Here is a 27,173-nt window from a genome sequence, read left to right as displayed (position 1 = left end):
CGCAACCAACCCCAGTCCTCTCTCTGGGATCTGACCTCTGAAGCCCGAGCCTCAGCTCCCAGCCCCGCCCGCCCCGGCGGGTGAGCAGACAAGCCTCTCAGGCTGGTGAGTGCTGGTCGGTACCGGTCCTCCGTGCGGGAATCTCTCCGCTTTGCTCTCTGCACCCCTGTTTCTGTGCTCTCCTCCGTGGCTCCGATGCTTCCCCCCCACCCCCCATCTCCGCCAGTGAAGGGGCTTCCTAGTGTGTGGAAACCTTTCCTCCTCCACAGCTCCCTCCCAGAGGTGCAGGTCCCATCCCTATTCTTTTGTCTCTATTTATTCTTTTCTCTTTTGCCCTACCCAGGTACGTGGGGAGTTTCTTGCCTTTTGGGAGGTCTGAGGTCTTCTGCCAGCGTTCAGTAGGTGTTCTGTAGGAGTTGTTCCACATGTAGATGTATTTCTGGTGTATCTGTGGGGAGGAAGGTGATCTCCACATCTTACTCCTCCACTATCTTGAAGGTCCTCTCCCAAAGACACTTTTGAAAACACATGTAAGTGAGAGACTACCAAATAGAACAAGGTCACTTCTAGAAGACAGGAAGAAAAGGGGGATCAAGAGCAAAGGTGAGGATTAGCCATGAGTAGAAGAGCTTCCTCCTCTTGGGAGGCCAAAGAGAACGATATGAGATGGGTCTGTTTATATTTAAGAGGATAGAAATGGAGGAAATTCACCAAGTCAAGGAGTTAGAGCCATAACAAGCCAAAGTAGGTGTTTTTCCCAAGACTCCTAGGATGACTTATGGGAAACCCCCCAAAGGAAGCAGAATGACTAAATCTCCCAATGAAAGTGATACCTTCCAAGCATCGGTGGCACCTCCTGAGAGAGGGTGGGATCCCTGAGGCCCCAGACTTAAGGACCCAGAGCCCTGGACCAGCAGCATTGTGTGGGCCTGGGAGTAGGTCTCTCTGTAATGTGGTGATGATGTGGCCCCTTGCACCACGCTGGAAGAAGAGGTTCCTGCTGTCACCCTTCATGCCCTGGAGAGCAGTGTGTGCCACTGCACTGCCCCAGGGCTGTCCAGGGGCTGGTCATCTACCTGTGAGATCTAAAGATACTTAAGAGCCTCTCGCCTGGCCAGGCACCTGGGAGTATGATTGCTGGAATAAGCTACTAGTTGAGGCAGCCTTTGAATAAAATCTCATAAAATTGCCCCATACAATATTTTTTCTTTTCCAGACAATGCTGTTCCATTGTTGGCCCACCAGCCTGCACACAGCCCTAGGTTGCAATCCTTTGATCACAAATGGTGGCTTACTAAAATGAACTGCCTCTTCTTCCCTTCTTTGATTCTGAAGTCACTGTAGTGAGAAAGAAACAGGACAGAGGACCCAGAGATCTGCCTCGGAAGAAACCTAAGCTTCGAGGGCAGGATATTGCTACTCCAGTCACAAGTGGACACACAGAACACTTTGGTGCCTCTGTGAAAGAGAGGTTAAGTGGCCTGCCTGCCTGTGTCTGCAAGTAGCAGCACTGGGGTTACACAGAGAGAATTCTACATCATCCTCCATTCCTCTCGGGATGTTCAGATGTCATCTGGCATGATTTTAGCTTTTCAAGCAAAGAAAAGAGATGCTGATACAATCTGAGGCACTACCCGAGAGTCATCTCCTTAGGAGAGACTTAAAAATAATCTAGATGAGCAGTTCTCAAATGTTTTGGTCTCAGGAGTCTTTTATATTCTTAAAAATTATTGAGGACACCAGAAAGTGTTCGTTTATGTGGGTCATATCTATCGGTATTTACCACATTGGATATGGAAACTGAGAAATTCAAAAAACATGTAAAACACATTTATTCATTAATTTTAAATGAAGTTCATTATATGTTAATTAACATATTTACAAAAATATTTTCCAAAATTAAAAAAAAAATCGTGAGAAGAGTAGCCTTGTTTTACATGATTGCAAATCTCTTCGATGTCTGACTCATGTTGGATTCTCATCACTGCATATATATTCAATATGTTTCCCTGTTATTTTGGTTAAAGTATATAAAGAAAATCTGGTATCACACAGTTGGAAAAGGGAGAAGTACCTTAACAGTCTTTTCAGATAGTTATGGATATTCTTTCTTGATACTGTACCAAAACTCGACAAGAGGGATATTCTTAAAGGTTAGTTGCAATGTGGAATTGAAAACTGTATCAATAAACTTTTCACATTCTATTACATAAAATCCTTTGGTCTGTCTTGACCTTCAAGTGGATCTTTCACTCAGGCATGATTTTGGAGCATCATGCATTGTCACTTGGAAAATACTGGCTCACGGAGTTAATGAAACAGATTGTCACATAGCATTTTAAAAATCACATTTACTAATATCACTATCAATCTCATGAGAAAAGTCTTTAAGTGTTGAGACGCTATCAAGGTCTTGCTGTTGGACATAAGCTTTTCTAAAAATCTAATTTTTTTCTTGAAAGCTTGAGTTGACAACAAATAATGTCAATGGTTTTACTTGAAACAACCTTGAAAAGTTCACTTTGTGCTTTTCAAGAATGTGTCTACCAAATACACAAGTTGGAATAAACATAGTTTGTCATTCTTTCAAGTAAAAATGAGATTCTTTGGGGGAAAAAAGCAGCTAGTACGTCCCTCAGTGCAAACCACTAACTACACATGATTTTTCTTGAGCACACTGTACAGTGTTCTGCCACAGGAGCTCTTTTATGCCTCCTTCCCATTTCATCACACAAAATTATTTTTAAAATGTATACTCAAGAATAGAGATTAATCAAATTAACACTTTTTACTGCTTCAACAAGAGCATTCTCAAGTGAAACTGACATTTTTTTTTCTTCCTGCAAGCACACGGCAGTGAGGAACACAAAACTACCCATACTGTTTGGTGCCGCTGCTAGCAGTTTTGCCGTTACTTTAGCACGATTAGTGCAAATTTCAATGCAGTAAGAAAGGCAAATGACATCCTAGTATTATTATGAAGTCAGTTTTAATGCTGCAGATCTCCTGAAAGGGTCTCAGAAATCTCCAGGTGTCTGCAGACCACACTTTGAGAACTGCTATATAGACAAATGATTTCCAAAAATTGTTCTAGGAGATGATAATCAGCCAGCTTATTAATGATAGCTGCACAGTCAGGATAAGCTAGGTTATGAGGCAAAAAGAAAGCCCTTAAAATCTCAGTGGTTTATACCAAAGGCCTGTTTCTTATTTACTACCTGTTACCAATTGGCTGGACAAAGGGCACTCTGTTTATCACCATCACTTAGGGACCCAGACTGATGGAGCAGCCTCCATCTCAAATGTTACCAGTCGCTGTACTAGAGGGGAAAAGAGACGCTAGTGGGTCTCACACCAGCAATTACATTACATTACTGACTGGAGTCAGTTCTGCTTACAGCCTACCGGTCACATGGCCCCATCCAACCACAAGAAGGGGCAAGGCTGAGTACAGTCCTCCATGTGCCTGAGAGTAGAGGGCTGGCAATATCTGGTGAATCGTATTAATGATTACAGCTAATAGCTGACATACATGGTGCATTTGCTATGTGCCAAGCACTGTTTCAACAGCATGTGTCACTTATTTATGCTCTCAACACTCCCATGAGGTCAGTTATATGAACTCTATTCTTTGGATCAGGACACAAAGGTACAGAGAGGGAAAGTAACTTGCTGAAGGTCACACCAAATTAGAAGTGGTGCTGGGCAGGTAGATGGACTCCAGAGCCCATGATTTTACCCTCTAAGAAGCCATATTACCCAAAATTTTTCCCCAGGCTAGAACAAAATGAGAGAAATAAAAACTTTTTCATAATGATAAATGGAAAGGATTGTCCTTTATTACAAGGTGCCTTTTCTCCTTTAAAATATTAACATGTTCTTTCTTTTATGAATTGATGGGTAAGTGGTAGGTACTTTTAAAATTTCCTTACTAGGAAAAGTAAAAGGTTGGCAACCTTAAGTTAGTCCCTTTTCCTAATTAATTTTGTTCACTTGAATTGACCAAAAATACGAAAATTTGTGAGCACTAGTTTGGGAGGTTTTTTGATTTGTTTCTGGTCTTAGCACTATGTTTTGATTCAACCCAATTTTGGTCATTATGTGCTAGGTACTGCTCTGAGCTCTGTCAAGCATTGTACTAGATGGTTTCATGGACATTGTTTTATTTAATTCTATGCCATACTGCTTCCTTATTAAATGATTAAAACATGCAATTTTTTTTTTTTTACCCTAAAGCTAATTGAAGCAGGAAAGGTCTGGAGCATGGCAGGTCCTCAAAAGGCAGCTGAAGCGCTCATAGCAATGAACACCGGTTATTTTCTATGCAAGTTACTAAAGAGCAAACACAAGCCTGTCAATAAGTTTCTTGCTAAACTTAATCATCATCTTCTCTCTCTGTTAGGGATCTTTTATGAGATGTAGATTTTCTCTCAGGTTAAAGACCAAAAGAGCAACAAGCTGATTTCACCAGCTGGGCCCTGGAACTCGGCCATAGATGATTTCCTGTAAAGGACCCCGAACACGAGCAAGGTTCACTGGCCAAGGACCCAGGCCATCAAGCCCAACAGCAGCTTAGTTAAAAGGGACACAGGGCTTGGATACAAGCAAGCTGTTCTGAGCTCCATCACAGTCATATTTATTAGCTTCCATTAGAATATGTAGATGTACGGGAGAAATACTCATGGTAAACAGGTGCTAAAAGACAGAATCTTAATAAATATTAAGCCTTGGGAAATAAAAGGTGATTCAAACAATATTGAATCCCAAGAATATACCTATTGTTTTTGAATAAGGTACCTTAACTATTTCTTTTTACAAAAGAAGGAAGGAAGAAAGGAAGGGAAGGAAGGAGAGGAATGGACAGAAAAAAGAAGTAAAAAGTAAGGAAGGAAGGAAAAATCTTCAAAGATATATATATATATACCTTGGTGGCATATAATAGAATACTTAAATTTTAAGTCCATTATATTAAATGACTACATCTTAGCTAGTCCCTTCCCTCTGTGGAGATTAACAGTATGTATATCGTCACTGACCAAATAAGTACCAACCCTGGAAATGATCAAGAGAGACAGTGCATTCCGTCACCACAGGGATGAAAGTTTTCCAATCATTTTTTTTTTTACATCTTTATTGGAGTATAATTGCTTTACAATGATGTGTTAGTTTCTGCTCCATAACAAAGCGAATCAGCCATACATATACACATGTTCCCATATCTCTTCCCTCTTGCGTCTCCCTCCCTCCCACCCTCCCTATTCCACCATCATTTTTAAACTCCAGATTCTATTTGGAAACAGAGCAATTAAAAGAAAAAAAAAAAGATGGCAATACTAGGACGTTTCTAGAGGGGAAGAGTTTGTGAATACAAAAGCCATTTTTAGAAAGACTCATGAACCAATTAAGTCACTAAGAGTTATTTCTGAACTTCATATTTTAAGGTACTGATTCTAACAGCTGGAGGCGTGCATTTGGATCAAACGTTTATGAATTCTGGTGGCTATTTGAAAATGGCTGTTCAAGTTCATTGTCATTTAATAGGGCAACTGTAGAAATATTTTTATAACCTTTCTTTTTTTTTTTTTTGCGGTACGCGGGCCTCTCACCGTTGTGGCCTCTCCCATTGTGGAGCACAGGCTCCGGACGCGCAGGCTCAGCGGCCATGGCTCATGGGCCCAGCCACTCTGCGGCATGTGGGATCTTCCCAGACCAGGGCATGAACCCGTGTCCCCTGCATCGGCAGGCGGACTCTCAACCACTGCGCCACCAGGGAAGCCCCCCCTATAACCTTTCTATTTAACAACCCTACGGATAGCCTTCAGAAGTTGATTTCCATGCTCTGTTGTCAATGGATGTCTTCAAACATCTCTATTCTATAATTAGGAGGCGGGCTGTTTTTAGAGGGTGAGGGTTTAGTTAACAGTTGCAACACAGAAGGTGGGGATGTATTTGGCAGGAGAATATACCATAAATCCTCGCTGATGGCTGGAATGGCAGGTCCTCTGGGTGGGAGGGCAGTGAGGAGGGAACCACCAGGGACCTGCAGTGGCAGTCAGCAAGATGCGAAGGAGAAAAGCAAGGGCTACAACTCATTAATGAGAGGTGGCAACAGAGGAGAAGGCCTTCCTTATTAAAACCTGTGTGGAGTAACAAGCATGTACGGTAGTAGCCAAATTCCCATTTTGGGCAAGAAACAAGAATAAGCCAGCTGCACCATGAACCTGCAAAGGTACTCGGACCAAGGGAAGAAGGGAGGGGTGCCAGATGGCTACAATAAGCTATTAGCGTTGACCAGGAAAACGTATGTATAATTAATTTATAAACACTGACAATATGTACAGGCCTAAATCAATTCCATGGACCTCACTGCAAAAATGCCCCTTTTTGAAGGCCTTCTCTACACTGATGCAAGGTAAGTTAAAGCCATAGAAAATTATACGCTTCGACCCTCGAAAATAATCCACTTATAGTAACTATTAAGAAGATGGTCATTTGGCTTAAAATAACAAAGCCTCTATGAGTCCTCGTGGCTCAGTGAAAAGACACAGTAAATGCATGTTAGGAAGCTCAAGCAAGCAGAAGGGGCTTGGTGACTTTTGGTGCAGCAACGGCTCCCTAGGACTAGGCTCTTGGGGGCCCAGTAACAGTCAGTTTTGCCTTCATTAATCTCTTTGACTTGAGATGGCATCCCTAATTCTCATTAAGCAAAAGAGGAACTAATAAAATGGCAAAGAACTGCAGAAGGCCTACTATCTCTAACGGCAGGAGCATGGCCAGGCAACACAACGCAAGAATTGTGGACAATATCTCATCTATGAGTGAATCATGGACCTTCGCTTGGTAAACTTGGGCTCTGATTCCCACATTGCACAACCTTGAAAATTTTGCATAAGTTCATCGGACATCAGTTTTCCCAACTACAAGACCAGAAGAATAGTCAAACCTCCTTCTTTGTTATACAACTGTTTTCTGTGACTACCTGGAAAATAATGCTCCTCAAAAGAAAATACAATCTGTATTCTTCAGCCTTAAAAAGGAAGGAAATTCTGACACATGCTACAACACGATGAATAAGACATTATGCTAAGTGAAATACATCAGTCACAAAAGGACACATATACAGTGTGACTCCACTTAAATAAGGTACGCAGAGTCGTCAGATTCATAGAGACAGAAAGTAGAATGGTGGTCGCCAGGAGTAGAGATTGGGTTAGGAGGGAATGGGCAACTGTTGATTAATGGGTACAGAGTTTCAGTTTTACAAGATGAAAGGGGTTCTGGAAACTGGTTGCACAACAGCACGAATGTGTGTAACACTACACACTTAAAAATGGTTAAGATGGTAAATTTTATGTTTTGCATTTTTCCCACAACTAAAGATTTCAAAAATAAATAAATAAATAAAATGCACAACGGGCCTGGCACAGTGGAGACCATCAGTCTACAAGTATTGACCACAGGAATGAACAAGGCTCCTCATATAAGAGAGACGAGATCTAATCGGCATATCATCACTAAAGGACCTTTAAACGTTTTGAGGAATGGACCCAGAGCATTTGGTGCAATGAGTGAGGGAACCACAAATTATGTGTGTCAATGAGTTATCTGCTATGCCTAAGCCTTAGCTCTTGCAGGGACCGTCCACTTCTGAGAATCAGGTGACATATACCACATTAAGACCATGCTGTCAGGAAAGACAGCCTTTTGCCAACCAAGTAAGCCACTGCCATAGGAGAGTGGCAGGAGCGTACCTGGGGAGGCGATGCAGGTACTAGGGCTGTAGACTCCTAAATGCTTTTCAGCTGCCACGTGGATATTTTACAATTTGGCAGATTACCCATCTAACCAAGAAATGGAATGTTCTAGTATTGCTCTCTATCACAATGCACAGTCCTGTTTGCAAAGGAGCCTGGGAGATATCCATGAGTAAGGGAGAAGACATTCTGATGAGTCCCTTTATGCATTCACCCTAAACTTACTGAGCCCCACCATAAGCAGGTGCATTGACAGTCACAAGAGACACAAAGATGAACATATCCTGCTCTTTGCCCTCCAAGTCTGGTGAAGGGAGAGAGGCAGGTCACCATACCATTAAAAAGTACAATATGGTAAGTATTGGGTACTGGTAAACTAAACACAGAGGAAGAAGCGGTCAAAAACCATGGGAATGAAGAAGGCTTCAAAGAAGAGACGGCTTTGGGGTTTGGTCTGGTCTAGGAGGAAGGGGAATAGAGTAGATTCTAGCCACAGGCAAGGTCTTGAAAAAAACAAAGATGTTATGGAAATAAATGTGTTTGAACGATGGTGAGAAGATGTCTGTAACTAAGACATGTGTGTGTGTCAAAAGAGGGAGAGAAGGGTGGGCGATAAAACTAGAGAGGTGGGTTTGAATCGTGGTGACAACCCTGAATATCACTCCAAGTAGTTTGGCTTTGACTTAAGGTTTGAGAAACATAACTCTTAGATGGCAGGAAGACAAGAATGACTATTCAGATAGGAGTGCCATTTAAGAGGCCGTTGTAACAGATTAAGCCAAAGTAAAAAGGACTCTAAACGTGTCAGTGATACTAAGGAAGTAGGTACAAGGAGAGCGAAGGAAAACGTCTAGTTTACATGACTGCCTGTGATAAAGATTACTGGAGGAAGAACAAGACTAGGACAAGATGATGTGTTCGGTCGGGAGCACTTTGTAAGGTTCAGTCTCCTCATTCATAAAAGGAAAATAAATAATAAGTGATAATAAAAGGAAAATAAATAAATAATAAGTGATCAGTTATTACTTATTATTACTTATAAATAATAAGTAATAACAAGTGATCAGTCTTCGGGCAGTTGTGAGGATTAAATGATAAAATAACAAGAAGAACACAATACTATCACTTATGATTAGATTTGCGGAAGTGTGGACCCAGAGAGGATTTGGGACAGGAGAGAACCATTTGGGAGTTATTGGTATAGAAGTTATGGTGACAGTGCTGGAGGGTATGAACCTGGATCACGCAGGGAGATGATGTCCTGTAATCCAGGACCAGACCCTGGTGCACGCAAGTATGCAGAGCACGGGGCACTGGGATGGAGACCAGCAAAGATGACTTGAAGGAATGATCCAAATATGGGAACCTGGAGAAAATAGCTTCACGGAAAAAAAAAAAAAAGTGAATAGCCAAAAGTGCCAATTCTGCCCAGAAGCTGGTAGGATGAGAACTAGAATGAGTGGGTCTAACACTTAAGAGGTCAAGAGTACCCTCAGCAAAAGCTATTCCAGCGGAGGGGAGGGGTGAAAACCAGACCACAGTTCGCTTAGGAATGCTGTGTTTTCCTAATGTATTTTGACATTAGATAACTCTTTAATTGGGGAAATCTTCATTCTATAGGGCTGGAACACTGAGATTTTACTCTCTCCCCAGGAGCTACAGATACAATTTTTCTTCTTTTTTTTTCTTGCGGTACGCGGGCCTCTCACCGTTGTGGCCTCTCCCGTTGCAAAGCACGGGCTCCGGACGCGCAGGCTCAGCGGCCATGGCTCACGGGCCCAGCCGCTCCGCGGCATGTGGGATCCTCCCGGACCGGGGCACAAACCTGTGTCCCCTGCATCGGCAGGCGGACTCTCAACCACTGCACCACCAGGGAAGCCCCCAATTTTTCTTCTTTAATTTGGAGAACAAAGGGACTTGTGAATCAGACTGAGAGGAAATTAATGCTGTTAAGATTCACTGTTATACTTTTTCATGGAGAAAAGAACACTAGGTTTGGTGGGGGGGCGGAGAGTGAAGAGACAATGGGAATAAAATATAAAACAGCACAAACAAAAGTAGAGAATTTTCTGTAATAATGCCGCAAGTTGTACTAATGCAGTACTGATGGGAGAACAGAAGTGAGTGCCTTTGAGACTCTATATCCATCTGCCTAGGGCCATGAAAGACACCTGTTTACAAGCCCTTTACAACACACCCACTCTTACCTTTCTTTTGATATCAGTGAACTGGGAAAACATTAAAGACCAATAAAACGACAGCTCCAGGATATAATAGTAGTGAAGGTCAGGCGTGAGTGGCTGAGGATCAAAGAGAAAAAGGCAAGATTAATAATTAATAGGAAACCAAATCTGTGTGTCAAACATCTCAAGCTCAGTACTGAAAAGTGACATTGTCTTACGCCTCCACAAATTCTGGCCCCATTCTCTCTGTGGATAAGGGAGCTTTGAAGGACGCCTATAATCCACAGCTTGATGTCATTAGCTTTGTTTCATCTCCAACTAAAAAAGTATCAATCAGTATGAACATTTGGCATTGGTACCCGATTCACCACTCATTTTAACAATTGCACTTTTGGTACTTAGACATGAGTCTCTAAAGATTCCTTTAGGCAACCTGCAAAAAAAATTCTAACATATACACAGAAAGAGTAACTCTGGACAACTCCTGTGAGATTCCACAGCACAGGGACCAGGGAAGGTGAAAGAAACTGGAGTACTATATGGGTCACTGAGACATAGTTTCAAATTCTGCCTTAATTGGAGCTTTCTTTTCTTTAGGAAATGTTCTGTACGTTGTAAATATTAAAAAAAAAAAGATAATTCAAAAACATTTATTAAAAGGTCAGGGGGACAAGGAAGCTGCTAAGAGATACTAGACTAGGCGCCCAGCCAGGGAATCTGAGTTTGAGTCCCCACTCCACAGCTTAAGTAGGGCCTTCATTTACTTATTGGAAAATGGAGGTAACACCTGCTCTACCTGCCTCACAGGTCCAGGAATAGGGAGAAGCTCAGGGAAGCAGTGGAAGTCAGTAATATTTATTTTGCACATAAATCCATAAAAACAAACAGAGTTTTAAAAAACCATTTTTGATGAGTTGTTTTTAATTGTTTCATTGGGTTGTAATGAAACAACTTGCTTTCCCAGAATGAATGAAAGACCTTTGAAACTCATTACATGAATACCTCCACACCACTGCACACAAGGTGTTGAAACTGAAATGCTCTGTAAACCAACAGCAGCATAATAAGTGACTTTCGCAAGAAGTCAGCAATCACTTAACTACCAACTCTAAGCATGGACATCAAGAAAAACAGTTGTCCCCCTCATTCATCTTTGTCGACAAAACACACGAGGACAGGATCCTCTCCACTCAGTATACCATTGCAGGGCACAAAGAGAGGGGTAAATGACAATATTCCAAGTATTTAAGATAGTAAACAGCAGTTGGGCCTGTGAATTACAATTGTGTACAGTAAGTCATTGCTTTCAACGTTGCTTTAGTCTTGATCAGATAGCCCTGGAATGTTCAGCTCTCTCTGACCATGTCATGTTGCTGACTTAGTCTTTCTTAATTTGAATACACTACATGAAAGAGATGGAAATGCAAACTGGAATCCCCATTTCAACATGTCCCTAGCGTTGAACCTACCCGAGGGGTAGCCAACACCGGACCCTACCCACTATTGCAACACTGTGTGTAATAGAGAACTTGCAGGGCACACCTGCTCCCATTAACTCTGTCAGACCAAACGCATCTAAAAAGACAACCCAAAGAATCCCAAACTCAAAAATCCAAATTGCTTATCACAATGTCCATCTCTTTATCACTAAAATACCTGGTTGTATTTGTTTCTCTTAAATAATATATCCCAAATGAACTAGAAATTCTAGAAATATTTCAGCAAGAAATTTCGAGAACAGTCCCAGCTTTAATATTCAAATAGTAACTGAGCTAGGGACCACAACACATGCTAATATTACTGAATTCATGGACAGAGGCAAAGGTATGCCTGTGGGCAGGGATCTGAAATGCTCCCTGTCTGGGATATGATTTTAATCTCATTTTCAATGATGTTATTTTTGTCTACATGTAATGGGACAAGCCCATTTTTCTGAGTTCAAGGAAATAGTGCTTTATTTACAGCTTTAGAGGCTGCTCCTAAGCCACAGAGTGAACCAAACTCAGCACGCCAGCTCCAGCTCCTCCCTTGAGCTCTGCCCGCTAGCTGCCGAGACAGGCCAGGGCTGTTATCCAGTCCTGAGTGACCCAAAGCAGACTGGCTGTTAGAAAAGGAATTATCCGGGCTTCCCTGGTGGCGCAGTGGTTGAGAGTCCGCCTGCCGATGCAGGGGACATGGGTTCGTGCCCCGGTCCAGGAAGATCCCACGTGCTGCGGAGCGGCTGGGCCCGTGAGCCATGGCCGCTGAGCCTGCGCGTCTGGAGCCTGTGCTCCGCAACGGGAGAGGCCACAACAGTGAGAGGCCCGCGTACCCCCCAAAAAAAAAGAAAAGGAATTATCCACCTACTGAAGTGATTGTATCTTAATCTCCAGCAAACGCACCTTCCACACTTCCTCCATCTGCTCAAGCTTTGATTCTAACACAAACTACCTCTCTCACTAGGCTGTGTCCACCATCAAGCAGCAGGGGGTACGGCAGAGGGTAAGCAAAGTGGCTGCCCAACCTGCTGGGACCTGCCTGAAACCATGGCGCTGACCTAAGAAAGGTACTTTACATGCGTAAAAACCCAGATGGTAATGTGTCCTTACCTGATAGGGGTAGTTGTACCAGCAGTGTCTTGTATTCCACAGCCAGGGGGTCTGAAAAACATGACAAAGAAACACATTTCACATGTTTTGGAAAAGCGGGAGAAGGGATGTTTATGACAGGTTCTGGCCCCCCCAGTATTTGGGGATTTCAACAAACTACCTGTGTGAGAACTGAAGGACTCAGTATAATTAGGAATAGGAGAGCAAAGCCATGAGGATTCCATCATACATTCTCTCTGGGTAATCTTCTAAACTCAACCGGCAGTATTTCAGGCCACTTCCGGGATAGAGTCCTAGCTGGTGTTTTTTTATATTTTGCTGGTCTTGTAGACACATCCCTGCTAGGTAACCAGCCTCAACAGCAGAGCCCTTCAAGTGTCTCACCAAGACCAGCTGCAAATGATCGATTTATTCTCAATAAACAATGCTGACAGTTGGTGCAAATCTCCTTGAAACTCCTCCAACTCAATGTTTACAAAGCAACATTATTAATCAATTGTTTCACGCATTGAGTGGGGGTCAACAGCAGGCAGGTACTCTTATTTCAGTAGGACAGCTCTTACTAATTCCAGTTCTGAGGGAATTAACCCAGTACACCCCACGCTCGGACTCATGGTCAAGGTCTTTCGAAGACAAAACAATCTTTCTTAATTTAACGGCAATCACTTGCCTTACCACCTTGTAAAATCAGAGAGAACATCTAAGTATACACACAGATTCCAAACATCTGTAATAAACAGGGAGGGGTTGGTATGGATTTGAATAGAGAGCTGAACCATCCCATAATACCAGCACAAACTTTCTCATATTTCTGTATTAACTTTATCATTCTTTTTGCATTCCTGATCTATAGCTATCAGCACTTGGTGGTATACATCTATACACATTTGATACACATCAGTATGTTTCTAACTATTAAGAAACATAATCTATCATTACTACAATCTGTGTTTCTATATCTCAAAATGATAATACTGTCATTGAGAGTTTAATGTCAGATATATTTGTACTGACCTAACCTCCGTATCTCGTCCCAGGCCCTGTAAGATCAAAAGTTGCTGCCTCTGCAGTAGGATAATGTAGTTGTCTCTCTGAAAGCCACAGAGATATCCTTCCACCCCCCATGGTCCTCATCAGCCCTGCACCGATGCGGATGAAGAAGTGGAGGATATTAGCTAGTATTAGTTGAGCCCTCCCTATGACCATACACTTTTTATGAGGGTTTTCCTTCATGATCTGTTATTTATTTAACCAATTAAAAAGCTGTTTCTCTTTAGATTGTCCCATATACTTTTAAAGGATCTCACATGTATGAACTCATTTAAACCTTACAGTAACTAGTAGTAGTATTTGCCTCATTTTACAGAAGGGTAAACTGAGGCCCTGAGTCCGTAATTAACCATCCAGGTTAATTAGCGAGGCAGGGTCAGAGCTGGAAATCAAACTCAGACTGTCTGGTCTCAAAGCCAAACATAGCCACTGTGACCCTAACTTTGAGTCTGATAAAAACTGAACCAGGACTCAGTTTAGGGAGCCAGGTTGAAATAAAAAGCCATGCCATGCCCTAAACCTAATGATGTCCAGGGATCTTTACAGTCCCCCTTCATTCAAGCACTCCTGATTCTCCTTCCATTTTTCCTGCTTTCACCATTTACTACCTGTGCTACGTTGTACGTATCACGTAATCTCTCTGCACTTAACGTCCTTGGTGCCTGAGTTGTTGTCTGTCTGTGTCCTCCATTTCTCATGTCCATGACACTGAGGTTTATGAGTGACCGACCTCCAGGGTGATGGTGAGGATCAAATGAGAGAGCGTGTATAATCAACGGGAGAGGCCACAACAGTGAGAGGCCCGCGTACAGCAAAAAAAAAAAAAAAATGCTGCATTGGCTTCAGAAGCTTAATCGGTTATTGACTTATATAAACGACATATGTCCATTGAGGAAGATATAGAAAATATTGAAAATAATAAAAAGAAAAATAATTTGAATTCTCATCACTATTAACATTTATTTTAATGTACAGCCCATTTGGGGCCTTTTTTTCTATATAATATAGATATACATGCAGATATGGATAGATTTTTTTTTTTTTTCACGGGCCCAGCCGCTCCGCAGCATGTGGGATCTTCCCGGACCGGGGCACGAACCCGTGTCCCCTGCATCGGCAGGCGGACTTTCAACCACTGCGCCACCAGGGAAGCCCTATACGCATTATTTTTAAATGTGGGTACAACATAGCAAAATCTACTTTAGAGTACAAATGTTAGTTATTACCTTCCTCTCTGATAAAATTGTTTACTATCTCTACAATTAGCTGAAAGTCCCTGAGGAAAACGTATGTCATATTCTTACGTTTATCCCTCCAGGATGAGACACTCAAATTGACAGTTCAGCTTTCATTACTGAATGCTAATGAGAAGGAATGCAGAATGAAATGCAACACCTATAAAAAGCCTCGTAGTCTTTTTTCTGAATGCATCAGTCCCAAGCCCACAGGGCATGTGCGTGCTTGCCTCTAAAGACACAGCAGAAATCTCTTCCAATACGGTCATCCTTCCCATCACAGGCAGGAGAGCAAAGGTACGACTCCCAGTGACCCAGGAAAATCCATCATTTAGAGCTTCCCTTCCTCTGTGAGCTTCTTGGCTCCTTGGTTTTCTTCTAACACCCAGGCTTTTCCCTGAATGCATCAGATGTGCATCACCTAGACATGCTTGTATCATGTGCAGAAACCCGACTGACCTCCAGAAGCAGTGGGTGAGTCTTTGTCTCTCAGTGGGTCCCGCCCACTTGAAGCAGGAGCAAAGAACACTGAGAACTTGATGGGGCTACCAAGGCCATAGCTCAGCCTGCAAGCTTGTTTGCCAAACATTTAAGTAAGCACTTTCACATACTTATTTCACAATGCGTGTTCACATATACTTCCTACTTTGACAATACTAGATATTAATATCATCTTCTATGTGCTACATTTTTCTAGGATCTCATGTTATGGCTCCCAAAACTCTTTGAGACAGAACAAACACCATCTTTCCCAATTTACAGATGAGAAGACAAGTCCGTGAAATGGTGATTCTCCTAATTTCCAACAGCTCAACACTAACATATGAATCTGGACTGGCTGCTTATATTTAATGCAGTAGGTATAGCATCTTTAGTTTCAACTGATACCATAAACCTACTGCTTTTTAAATCAGTTTTTCCAGATACCTTTTTAAGAATCATTTCCATGTTCATTTGATATCAAAATCTGTATAGGTAGTAACATAATTAAGAACATAAAAAGCTGCAATATTTAGATGTCAAGAATAATGGTTAACGAAAAAATACACTGAAAACCCTCATTTTAGAAGGATAGGCCTAGCATCTTCCTACATAATTAGAGAAAAGCTCTGTACCTAGGACAGTGCAAGGTGATTCAAGCACGTCTTCTGAAAATAGAAATGCCTTTTTTACAGGGCATTACAATATCAGGGGACATTATCAACATTGGAAAATCCCCAAACCCAATGATTCTCAAATCTTGGCATTTCAATAACTTAAGATTCACTTTATTCTCCCTCAGACATATACAGTTAAATAATGATATGAAGCACGTTACAGATTTTACAGTATTTTATACATATTATCTCATTTAATTCTCATAGCAACATTGTAAGTGCTCAAGATAACATAGCGTGCAGGTACCATAAAAGACAAAGAATATGCTGCTTTGGAGGCTCCTTAAACTATTAAAACACAGGATCTGATTCAGTAGGTCTGGCTTGGGGCTGAGAGTCTACATTTTTAACAAGCTTCAAGGTGATGCTTGTACCCTGGACCACATTTTGAGTAGTAAGGTGCTAGAGGAAAGTAAGGAGGGTGATCCAACTTGGTACTTACCAGGTGTAAGGCACCTTGCTAGGCACTTTGTTGTAATATTTCACAATTCACTGTTAGGTGAATAAATTAATAAATTATTTCTAATCTTTAAAATAGCCAAATTTGAAGCAGAAATTGTTAGTAAAACACTATTTAGCTGGAGACAATGCTTCTCAACCAACTTCTGTGATTGCTAGAACCACACATCTAAGCTCTGGTGGAAGAGATGTGAGCAGAATTGACACATGGATGCTGCCCCTAAAAGTAAATGTGAATGAGCTGTTCTCACCTTTTCTCCATTCCCACTGGAGGGAGATAATAAGAGCTGGAGCTGTCATCTTTCACCCTGGGATGGAAGTTTCTGTTGAAGTTGATGTTGGAGGCCTCCTACTAGCCCTGGTCTGCTTACCTCTGGATTATATGTGTGACACAGATAAATTCCTATCATCCTCTCATATCTAAACTACTGTGTTGTCATATATATATGTGTGTATATATATATATATATATATATATATATACATACACACATATACAGTAGTATAGCCTGTATTCTCATTAACAGAGTCATCCCTAGGTATTCTCGGGGGATTGGTTCCAGGACCACCCCATGGATTCCAAAATCCAAGGATGCTCAAGTCCCTTATATAAAATGGCATGAACAGTCAGCTCTCTATATCCACGGGTTCTTGCATCCGTGGATACAGAGGGCCGACTGTATATGCATCAAGGTAAGTATGATTATTTTATAGACAAAAAGCAATCTCAAAGAGGTACCATAACTAACTGAAGGCTACCCAGCTGGTAAGTAGAAAAGCTGGGACACAAACTCAGGCCAGCCAGATTCTTCCATTATAACTTCCCAAGGTACTCTGTATGTACAAAGAATGCATAATGAAAGAAAATCATGGATATTTGATTTATCCATAACTAAGAATCAATAATTGAGCTATTACCTAAAAATACTGAATTTTCGGGTTAGAAAGGACCTCCAAATCCTGCTTAAGCTACAAAAGAAATCACATGTCCCAGATGGCTAGCCATGCCTCTCACTGTTAAAGAGTTCCATGATTATAGGTCATTCACAAGATCCCTCAGATTTACTTCCTACTTTTTTCTTCTTTTTTTTTGGTCAACAGAAATTATACCAAGTTTTTTTGTTGTTTTAGCATCTGCTATGGACTGAATTCACATATTCAAGCCCTAAACCCTCAACGTGACTGTATTTAGAGACAGGGCCTTTAGGAGATAATTAAGGTTAGATGAGGCCATAAGGATAGGGCCCTAAACCGATAGGATTGGTGGCTTTATAAGAAGAGGAAGTGAGAGAGTGCTTTCTATCTTCACATGCTCAGAGGAAAGGCCACGTGAAGACTGCAGTGATCAGGAAGAGAGGCAAGCTAGGAAGAGAGTTCTCACTGAAAACCGAACCTTGCCAGACCTCGATCTGGAAATTCCAACCTCCTGAATGGTGAGAAGTAAGTTTCTGTTGTTTCAGCCACATAGTCTATGGCATTTTGCTTTGGCAGTCCAAGCTGACTAACACAGCATTGTAAGACAACTCTCTATAAATGGTACTTAAAAGCTCTTAAGGTACACATCAACTAATTTCAATTTAAGAAGACTTACAAAACATCTGAACAAGACTAAGACAGACAGTAACAGAGTGGATACAAAATGACTTCTAACACTCTCAATTTAAATCACAGTGTATAATGGGATTTTTCATGATACAGTATATGCACATCTGCTCCCAGACACATCACGTGAGACACAACTTGGCCACAAGCACATCCATCAATAACACAGTGTCCCAGGGGAGGCTTCTGAGGCTCTTCTCACCCTGAGCAAACCGAACCCCAGCACCAGGATGGAGGTCAGATGTGCTGCTGGAGGTCACCGAGCAGTCATCATTTGCCTTTGGACCAAACGCATAAGACTTGAGTGCTATGTATTCTGTGTTTTTCTTTTTAAAGTAGAGAAGTCTTTTTTTTTTTTTAAGTGTCAGTAAATGTGTTTTTTTTTTTTTATCAGGTTGCTTCCTTTATCAGTTGTTCTGTAGAGGTTTCATAGTGGACAGAACTAGCAGAAATAGATCAGGTCTGATCATTTCACTTCACCATCTGGAATAAGATAGGCTTGGTCTTATTTTATTGTTTTTAAGTTCCATTTGATATACTTCTTAAAAATAATAGTTAAAAAACAACAAATGTACCTTTCAGTTTCCATGCCACCTATCATGATGATGGATCAATCATCTGACATCAAGAAGGCCTTGTCCAAGCCCACAGAACGTACAACACTAAGGGTGAATCCTGATGTAGACTATGGACTTTGGGTGATTATGATATGTCAGTGTAGGTTCATCAGTTGTGACAAATGTACCGCTTTGGTGGTGGATTTGATGGTGGGAGAGAATATGCATGTGTGGGGACAGGGGTACATGGGAAATCTCTGTACCTCAATTTTTCTATGAACATAAAACTGCTCAAAAAAAAAAATGGAAGTCTTAAAAATCAAGGCTAACTCAGATCACTGACATTTATCATGTCACTGTGAACTAAAGGAATAATTGAGTTCAAAGCAAAAGACCAGACAAAAGGATGCTCAGTTAACCAGGCAAGTGTTAAATGATTAAACAGAAATATAAATACATATACACACCTTTTTTCCCTCAAGAATCAGTAGGTACCTACAGCCGAACGAATAGTAGTTTCTTTGAATTAATATTTTGATTTAACAAAAGAACATGAATCATATAAAGTATTAAAAGCATTTTGTTGCCTCATCAAAAATGTGAAAAATGTGTGGGACTTTACCTGAAGTCAGCATCTTAGAAGCAAACTTTCATCTTTCACTATTTCCATCCAAACTCCTACATGGCTTTCATAAAGCCCAGGTGTGACAACTAACAGTGAAGGAATACAGTCTAAGAGACATACTGGCCTCTGAATAGTTTAGGTATGAAATACATAGAGCCTTGGATTATGTTTTTAAATGCCAGAAAGCTAGATCCCTGAACTACTCTGAAACTTCTTTCACTGAAACTACTCTGAAAACACTTTCACTGAGTTATACTTAAATCTTATATCTTTGGTTTATATTGAAGATTTATTGTAAGAAATAAACATGAGAAAAATGTTTCCTTGTCTGCAATGAGTTTATATTGGAAAGGTTACCACTAGGTAACTACTAAATTCAAATACATAAATTCAAATGATATTTTTCCTTTTAAATTTAGCCCAGGGGGGAAAAATACTTCCCTTCGGGAATGCTTTGTATGTTTCCTGTTACCCCATTATCTTTTTACCATGGTTTTGGGAAGCTGAGATCTAATTCTGAAGCTCAGTCACTGCAGTTATGACTGTCTTAACATTTTTGCTTATTTTTGTGTAACTTTTTGATGGTAATATCTATATTAACAATTTTATTACATAAACATTGCAAATTATTTTTAGAAATGTTGAATTGTATGATTTCAATGAATATAAATCAAATCCATTCAAAATGATAATCTACAGTTTTCATTTAATACATATTGCTAAGTAACTCATAATGGAAAGAAATACTTTGTGCTTTGTGAGTTTAAAAACTGATCAATAAATTGTATTTGGTGGTACAGATGAACCGGTTTGCAAGGCAGAGGCTGAGACACAGATGTAGAGAACAAATGTATGGGCACCAACGGGGGAAAGCCATGGGGGGGTGGGGGGGGGAGGAATTGGGAGATTGGGATTGACATGTATACACTGATGTGTATAAAATTGATGACTAATAAGGACCCGCTGTATAAAAAAATAAATAAAATAAAAATTAGAAAAAAACTAATATTAAACTTTCTTTGGGTTATTTGTATGGAAATATGTTAATATAAATGTTAAAAAAAAATTGTATTTGGGATGAAAAGAATGAAGCCAGAAGTCTCTGACAGCCTGAAGACGCGGCTGGTCAGTGATGAGTAGACTAGAACGCTCCCCAGCATGCAAGGGGTACACTTTCCTCCTTTCCTGGGTCAGTAGATATGCGACTGTAAATCTACAAAGCAGAGTGGTGACCCCTCCCTAGAGGCCCTTGGCATCTGCATTAGCTTTGAAAGCTCTTGTGATGTGCAAATGTAATTTAGATTTGACCCCATCCATGGCATTATATAAAGATAGCAGCTTTTCATATTGATCAGACTTTAAAACAGATGCTAGTCCTCAGGACCCAGTCAAGTATGTGCCTTCAGCACATTCAGCAATCAATTTAGAAAGTAATTTGCAGATCTGCCAAGCATACAAAAAATAGAAGGAGTTCCTCAGAGATGGGCTCTAAGCTCAAAGGGTCTCTCTGTAGGCTTCATCATACAGCCAAAGAGAAAAGAAATCTAAGTGGCATTTCCATGCCTTTTAAAACCTTCCAGCCAGTGGTTCCCAACTTTTTCTGCCTTTGCTCAGCTGAGGGACTCCACGTATACCTCACAGTAACTATGGCTGTGATTCTCAAGAGTCTGGGGAACAGGAAGCTTAAAAAGGCACGTCTCTCATTGATTCAGATGTGTGCTCTCCTCCAGGCCAGTGAGAATCACTGCAAAGTAGAATGGACAGATTAATTCCATGTTTAGAATAGAAATTAGGGATAAAGGAACCAGATGACGAAAAGAGAAGATGAAAGAAAATGAGGTGGAAAGACCTATAGAGAAAGGAAAATGGTGAGAATGTCAACACAGGGAGTGGGTTAGCTGCGGGAGAGACATGTAGAGAGGGAGGCCAGTGCAGAATGTGGGAATGAAGCCAATTAGAGTGCCTACTGTGAACAAAGAAGAACAAAAGAGTGCTGCTCACCACCCACTGAATTGTGACCTACTGCAGTCACCCACCGACACAGTACAACCCTGAGAGGAATTCAGGATGAAAACAGGATGAGGTGCTCTGTGCTTTGAGTAAACAGACCCCGTGGATAGTTAGATGGATATCTCAGGAAGAATTTCAATGACTCCAGATTCTTGCATCTTCCCATACATAAACACTAAAATAATTAACTTGAGATGTCTATTCTTTGTGATTAGTAATAATCTTTTATGAAGATGTATGCTTGACAGCATGTATTTCCTAGCCAAAAAAAAAAAAATCATATATAAACTGGGTCCTCCCACCTCTTTGGAGCAGTTCCTCAGAGCTATCTCCCAGGCTATAGTCCTCAGTAAGGCCCTGAATAAACTTAACCTCAAAACTCTTACGCTGTGTGTTTTTCTTTAAGTCGACACTATTAAGGAGCACAAAATTAGTCAAAAGATCATTTAAGGCAACAATTTATAACATACGACAAAGGACTAAGATCTCTAATATGTAAAGAGTCCACAAACATTGATTTAAATATTTAAACATCCGATCAGAAAAATAGGGAGAAGATACAAACAGGGAACGCATCAAACAAAAGAATATGTGACCAAACATATATGTAAAAATTACAGGTTAAAACGAGACAGAATTTTTAACCTGGTCTGGCAAATATCTGAAGAGGTTAATACCCAGGGGTTAGCAGTGTATAGGGAAACCAACACTGCAAATTGGAATAAGCTTTCTAAAAAGTTATTTGATCTTTAAAATCTGCACATCCTTTAATCCAGCATTTATTGTAAAAAAAAAAAAATTAGACTCAGAGTAAAGACACTTGTATGTGGAGTTCCATTGCAATTCCTTTTCTAGTAATGAAAAATTGAAATAAATCTAATTGTTCAATAATATTGAACATTGGCACGTTCTTAGTTGGGATTCTGTGGGAGCAGACTCTGAGACTTGGGTGCTGGCTGGGTATTTGAGAGGTGACTCCAGGAAACAGAACTGGAAAAATGTAGAAAGTGAGATGGATGAAGGAGAAAATCCAATATGGTTTTCAGAAATGAGCTGGTTATTGCACCTCAATTCCACTGAGGACCTCTGCAGAATTACAGAGCATGTATCTTATAACCGTCCCAACACAGGACGGGGAGCTGCAGCATTTATCCACCAACTCTCATACCCCACTGGTGAGGTTCCAGTATTAACGCCTCCATATGCCTAGGTTGTACCTTCCTGTGTCTAGGTAGCATTTGCAGCTCTGGAGAAAGCAGAGCAAAGATGTGGCACAGCTTATATCTGATGTGGAACACTGTCAAAAGTGCATGGAACTGTCCACTACAGCCATGCGAATATCAGATGGGCTAAGGGGACGTAACTAGCATATTCATACTTTCAGTTAAAATCAAGTTACAAGTAGAATATACAGGGTGCCTTACGTTTAAAGTAGATATATATTTAGACACACACACACACACACAAAATATGCCTGGCAGGATATTTACCAAAAGTTAATTAGTGTTTATCTCTGAGTAATGATTATCTCGGATGCTTTTTACTTTTTAAAAACATGTTTATATTTTAATATTAAATTACACAAAGTAATTGTAGCTATAATTTTCTACAATGAACAGGTCTTATTCGAATAATAAAAAGAAGCTAAGTCCATGTAATTTTAATAGGTCTGATTTAAAAAAACACACATTTGCTCTATATTCACAAATAACATTAATGGTATTAATTATTACAATCTTCAAATTATTCAATAATTCTAGTTAATTTTTTTTTTTTTGCGGTACGCAGGCCTCTCACTGTTGTGGCCTCTCCCGTTGCGGAGCACAGGCTCCGGACGCGCGGGCTCAGCGGCCACGGGTCACAGGCCCAGCCGCTCCGTGGCATGTGGGATCCTCCCGGACCGGGGCACGAACCCGGGTCCCCTGTATCGGCAGGCAGACTCTCAACCGCTGCGCTACCAGGGAAACCCAATAATTCTAATTAATTTTAAACTAAAAGCTAGTACATGAAATAGCTGCCTTCAGAATATCTACATGTTGACAGTGATATTTCAAGTATAAACCAATCATCAATAATTTAATTCTAAATTCTCCATTAAGAGAAAGTGGAAAGGGGAAAATAATAAGATGAAAAAATAATACAGAATAAACTTTGCACTAATTAGTCTTTGCCACCCAGCCCACCTACTCTCATTCTGAAGATCCTTATCAACCTCTTCATTACCACTTCCAAACCAACCTGCCTACATCCTAATATCTTTGTGCTAATATTATTGGACCTTCCTCATTCACTTGCTCTTTCAAGTACTGAGTGGCTACCATAAATCAGACATTCTGCTAGGCATGAAGATACAATGGCCAAGTTCTCCATCCTCCAGGAACTTACCATCTCCTGGGTAAACAAAATAATGACAAGTTATGGCAGAGGTAAACACAGGACACAGAGGAGTAGATATAAAAAGATACCCAGCCCAGTCTTGAAGGGAGAGGTGGGAGGGGACAGCTCCACTAGTGGTGCCATAGTAGTTGAGGCCAGAAGGACAAGCAGAAGATGGTGAATGGAGGAGACGGAAGAAGAACTTGAATTCTTTATCTTTCAGGAACCATGTCATATTTCCAACATCATTTTATCCTAATCATCCCTTTCCTTGCGTTATTCTCTGGAGGATTAAAAAAAAAAAAAACCTTAAACGCCTTCTCCTCATTTCCAACTCAGAAGGTAAAATGCCTCTGCCTGGCTGTCCATGTTCCTATTAGGTTGGCTGTCCACTGTGACCAGGCAAGGCTAAGTCCACTCTTCCCAATAAGCACGCCTGCTCTCTTCAGACCAAGCACCTTGCTGTGTGTGTTCCATTAATTCCCATCTCCGTGCCTTAACTACTCCGGCACCTTGTATCTGGCTTGTCATCCCCACCTCACCGCCTCCTGATCAGTCTTCCAGGTGCTATTTTGTTGGCCTCCTGAGGCCACACAACCTCCTAGAGGCTACTAGCCCCACCAGGAATGGAGGGCTGGTGATACAAGTGTACCTGTCCTGTAAACAAAGGTCTTCTCACTCCTACCTTTAACATTTATTCAGGACAGACAGAAACAATAATACAAAGGTGGGGAAAACATGAAAAAACAAAACACTGAACTTAGAAGAATGAAATGTGAATGAAAACTTGGCTGTTAATTTTTCTTCACAATGGCTTTTATTCTGAATCAAGTATTTGTAGACACTTTCTCGAAAATGAACAAAGTGAGCCTGTGACTTCAAGAAACTCAAATGATAGCATTTGCTGCCAGTGATAAAATTCAAGCTTTCAAGGAAAAATTAGTATTTTGGAAAATACATATAGGCTACTATATGCCTAATAGCTTCCCATTCAGAGGAGATTAGTGAAGACAACGACGAATATGCTTCTGTGTTTTTGCTTTTGATATTTATAATAACGTGTCAACACTTTTAAGGTATGTATAACTCAGTGAACCAATACTTTCCAAATGACCAATGCATGATGTTAAATAATCATACATGGATGAAAGGGAAAGAGTAACCAATGGATGTTAATGTAACCAAGTACAAGAAGTTCACTGACATTAAAGAAATGACTTTTGGGCTTCCCTGGTGGTGCAGTGGTTGAGAGTCCGCCTGCCGATGCAGGGGACACGGGTTCGTGCCCCGGTCCGGGAAGATCCCACAGGCCGCGGAGCGGCTGGGCCCGTGAGCCATGGCCGCTGAGCCTGCGCGTCCGGAGCCTGCGCTCCGCAACGGGAGAGGCCGCAACAGTGAGAGGCCCGCGTACAGCAAAAAAAAAAAAAAAAAAAGAAATGACTTTTGGCATCATATCAAAGAAGAAAATCTACAGTTTTCTGGAAAACACTATTAAGATATTTCTACCTTTTACAATTTCATATCTTTGTGAGGCCAGATAGTCACCATATAAATTAACCACACAGACACCCACACACACCTGTGACAGACTGAATGTAGAAGCAGGAATGAGAACCCAGCTCTCATCTACTAAATCATAATTAGAGATTATCTCAAAAATCTCTAAATTTTGTTTTAGAAAATACAGTTATTTGTCTTAAAATGTTATTTGTTACCATGTAATGATTTCTTGTTATTTTAATTAAATTCATAATGCTTTAAAAATTTACCAGTTTTAATTTCTAATACAATAAGTATCGATAGATATGACTAACAAAAACAAAAGCTCTTTAAAGTCCTATATGATTGTTACCACCAGCGTAAAGCGGTCCTGAAACCAGAAAGTTTGAAAACCACTGCACCAAGGACGGCAGATCAACAAAACGAAAAGAACCAAGTTCTCTGAAGATGGTGTGGAGCAGAGCTGCCCCGCTGGCCCAGGCCACTGATATTGGGCCTGTCACATGAGGCAGAAATGCACTTTGTTCTTTAAGCCACTGTGCTGCTGGCTCTCTTTGCTACATTACTGCTGTAACTTAGTCTTCATCCTGACCAATTCAAGGCACATATGGCAACAGATACACGCTGGGAAGAGCCCTGGTTCCCAGTAAACGAGTTCCTTTAAATCTATTCCCTGACTAAACAACCACAGTATGTGCAATGAATGCCACATCACCTGTATCTGATACTCAACTCGATGCATTTCTTCCTCCACACTACCCAGCCCTTAACACACCAAAATAAGTCTCAAGAATCCAAAACTACCGAGTCAAATCAGGTGAGTGGGATCACGGAAGTGATATGACATTTAATCAGATAATCCATAGAGGTGGGAAGAGAATAAGGGTTAGCCTTTGAGACAGTACAGTTGAAGAGACCTTCAGAATTTTCACAAGTCATCAATTTTTTTTAAATGAATTTACCTTGAGCTAAGGTCTATCTACTTACAAATCGTCTTCCTGAGAACACTTTAAAGGAATTACATAAGAGAAGAGTGAAAAGCCACTGCTTGCTCTCTTTTAAAAGTACCGGGCACTTCAGGCTTGATTTTTCTTATGTATGAAATTTGACTTGCTTTTTAATATGTTATCTTGTCACCATGTCTGTGTATTATATCTGAAAACCCATAATAGGCTATATTCTATGAATCATGAATCCAAACATATTAAGTAGAAACAGTCCTATGTTTCCTGAACTCCTAAACTGCCAGTAATCTTCTGTCTAGATATGGCCATAAATGACTATGGAAGACACATATTCTACATGAGAAATATGTTAGAAGAAAAAATTGTATCACGCTATCATTATTTGAGAAAGCTGCAAGAAAACACAAAATTCAGATACTTGCAAAGCAGCCAAGTCCCTGTAACATTCAATTATGTTAATCGAGAACACCACTTTTTGAAAGGCAGGGGAATCTAGAAATAGAGAAATGAAAGTTCTTTAATTTCCCAACCCCTGCATTCACTGAAAGAACACATGATGGGGAAGAAAGAATCAGAAAGGACATAGGAACCCTTCTGTCTGGCCTCAGTCTGCTGTTAACCAGCTGAGTGACATTGGGTAAGTCGATTCACCCATCTGGTTGCTCATGTGTGAAATTAGGAGTTGGACTGCATAGTTTTTATGATATCTCAAGCCCTAAATTTCACCATCCTCTTTGACCCCGCTTTTTTTTCTCCCAAAAGACAAAATCCTGGTTTGCTGTCTCTGATCTTGTTGCAGACTCTGACACCCCACAAATGGAAACCCAATATCAGAAGAAAACCCCCTTTTTCTTCTTTGTGAAGAAACTCCAGTTACCCACTGCAATTTAGATTTTTTGAATCACTGACAAAACTCAGTCAGTCTTATTAAACACAATCAGAGCAGTATTAGTAATCAATATAATAAAAAGCTCATTTTGCCCAATTTGATGATGTGTGAATAAAAGTTATAAAGTTGAGTAATTGCTTTGCAGTGTGTCCTTTATCTGTGAGGCTCAAGGTTTATATTATGTTTGGTATTGAAGATTAAAATTTTCTAAATTAAACACTGA

At 40.7% G+C, this 27,173-nt stretch overlaps 1 protein-coding gene across 3 annotated transcripts in view; it reads right to left on the bottom strand.

Moving 5' to 3' along the window:
- The window catches only part of CERS6 (ceramide synthase 6), a 311,390-nt gene that overhangs the window by 63,488 nt on the left and 220,729 nt on the right, over positions 1 to 27,173 (bottom strand). For all 3 annotated transcript variants that reach the window (XM_024756640.1, XM_024756642.1, XM_024756641.1), the window contains exons 5-6: positions 12,526 to 12,576; positions 9,962 to 10,054 (exon numbers count right to left, since the gene is read on the bottom strand). In XM_024756640.1, the coding sequence (XP_024612408.1) occupies positions 9,962 to 10,054; positions 12,526 to 12,576 (144 nt within the window). The remainder of the gene's footprint in view (positions 1 to 9,961; positions 10,055 to 12,525; positions 12,577 to 27,173) is intronic.

Source organism: Neophocaena asiaeorientalis, unplaced genomic scaffold (assembly GCF_003031525.2).
Source record: "Neophocaena asiaeorientalis asiaeorientalis breed wild unplaced genomic scaffold, Neophocaena_asiaeorientalis_V1.1 scaffold6, whole genome shotgun sequence".
In the NCBI taxonomy this organism is placed as follows: domain Eukaryota; kingdom Metazoa; phylum Chordata; class Mammalia; order Artiodactyla; family Phocoenidae; genus Neophocaena; species Neophocaena asiaeorientalis.
The sequence above is the reverse complement of the archived record's forward strand: the minus strand, read 5'-3'. Positions and strand labels throughout refer to the sequence as shown.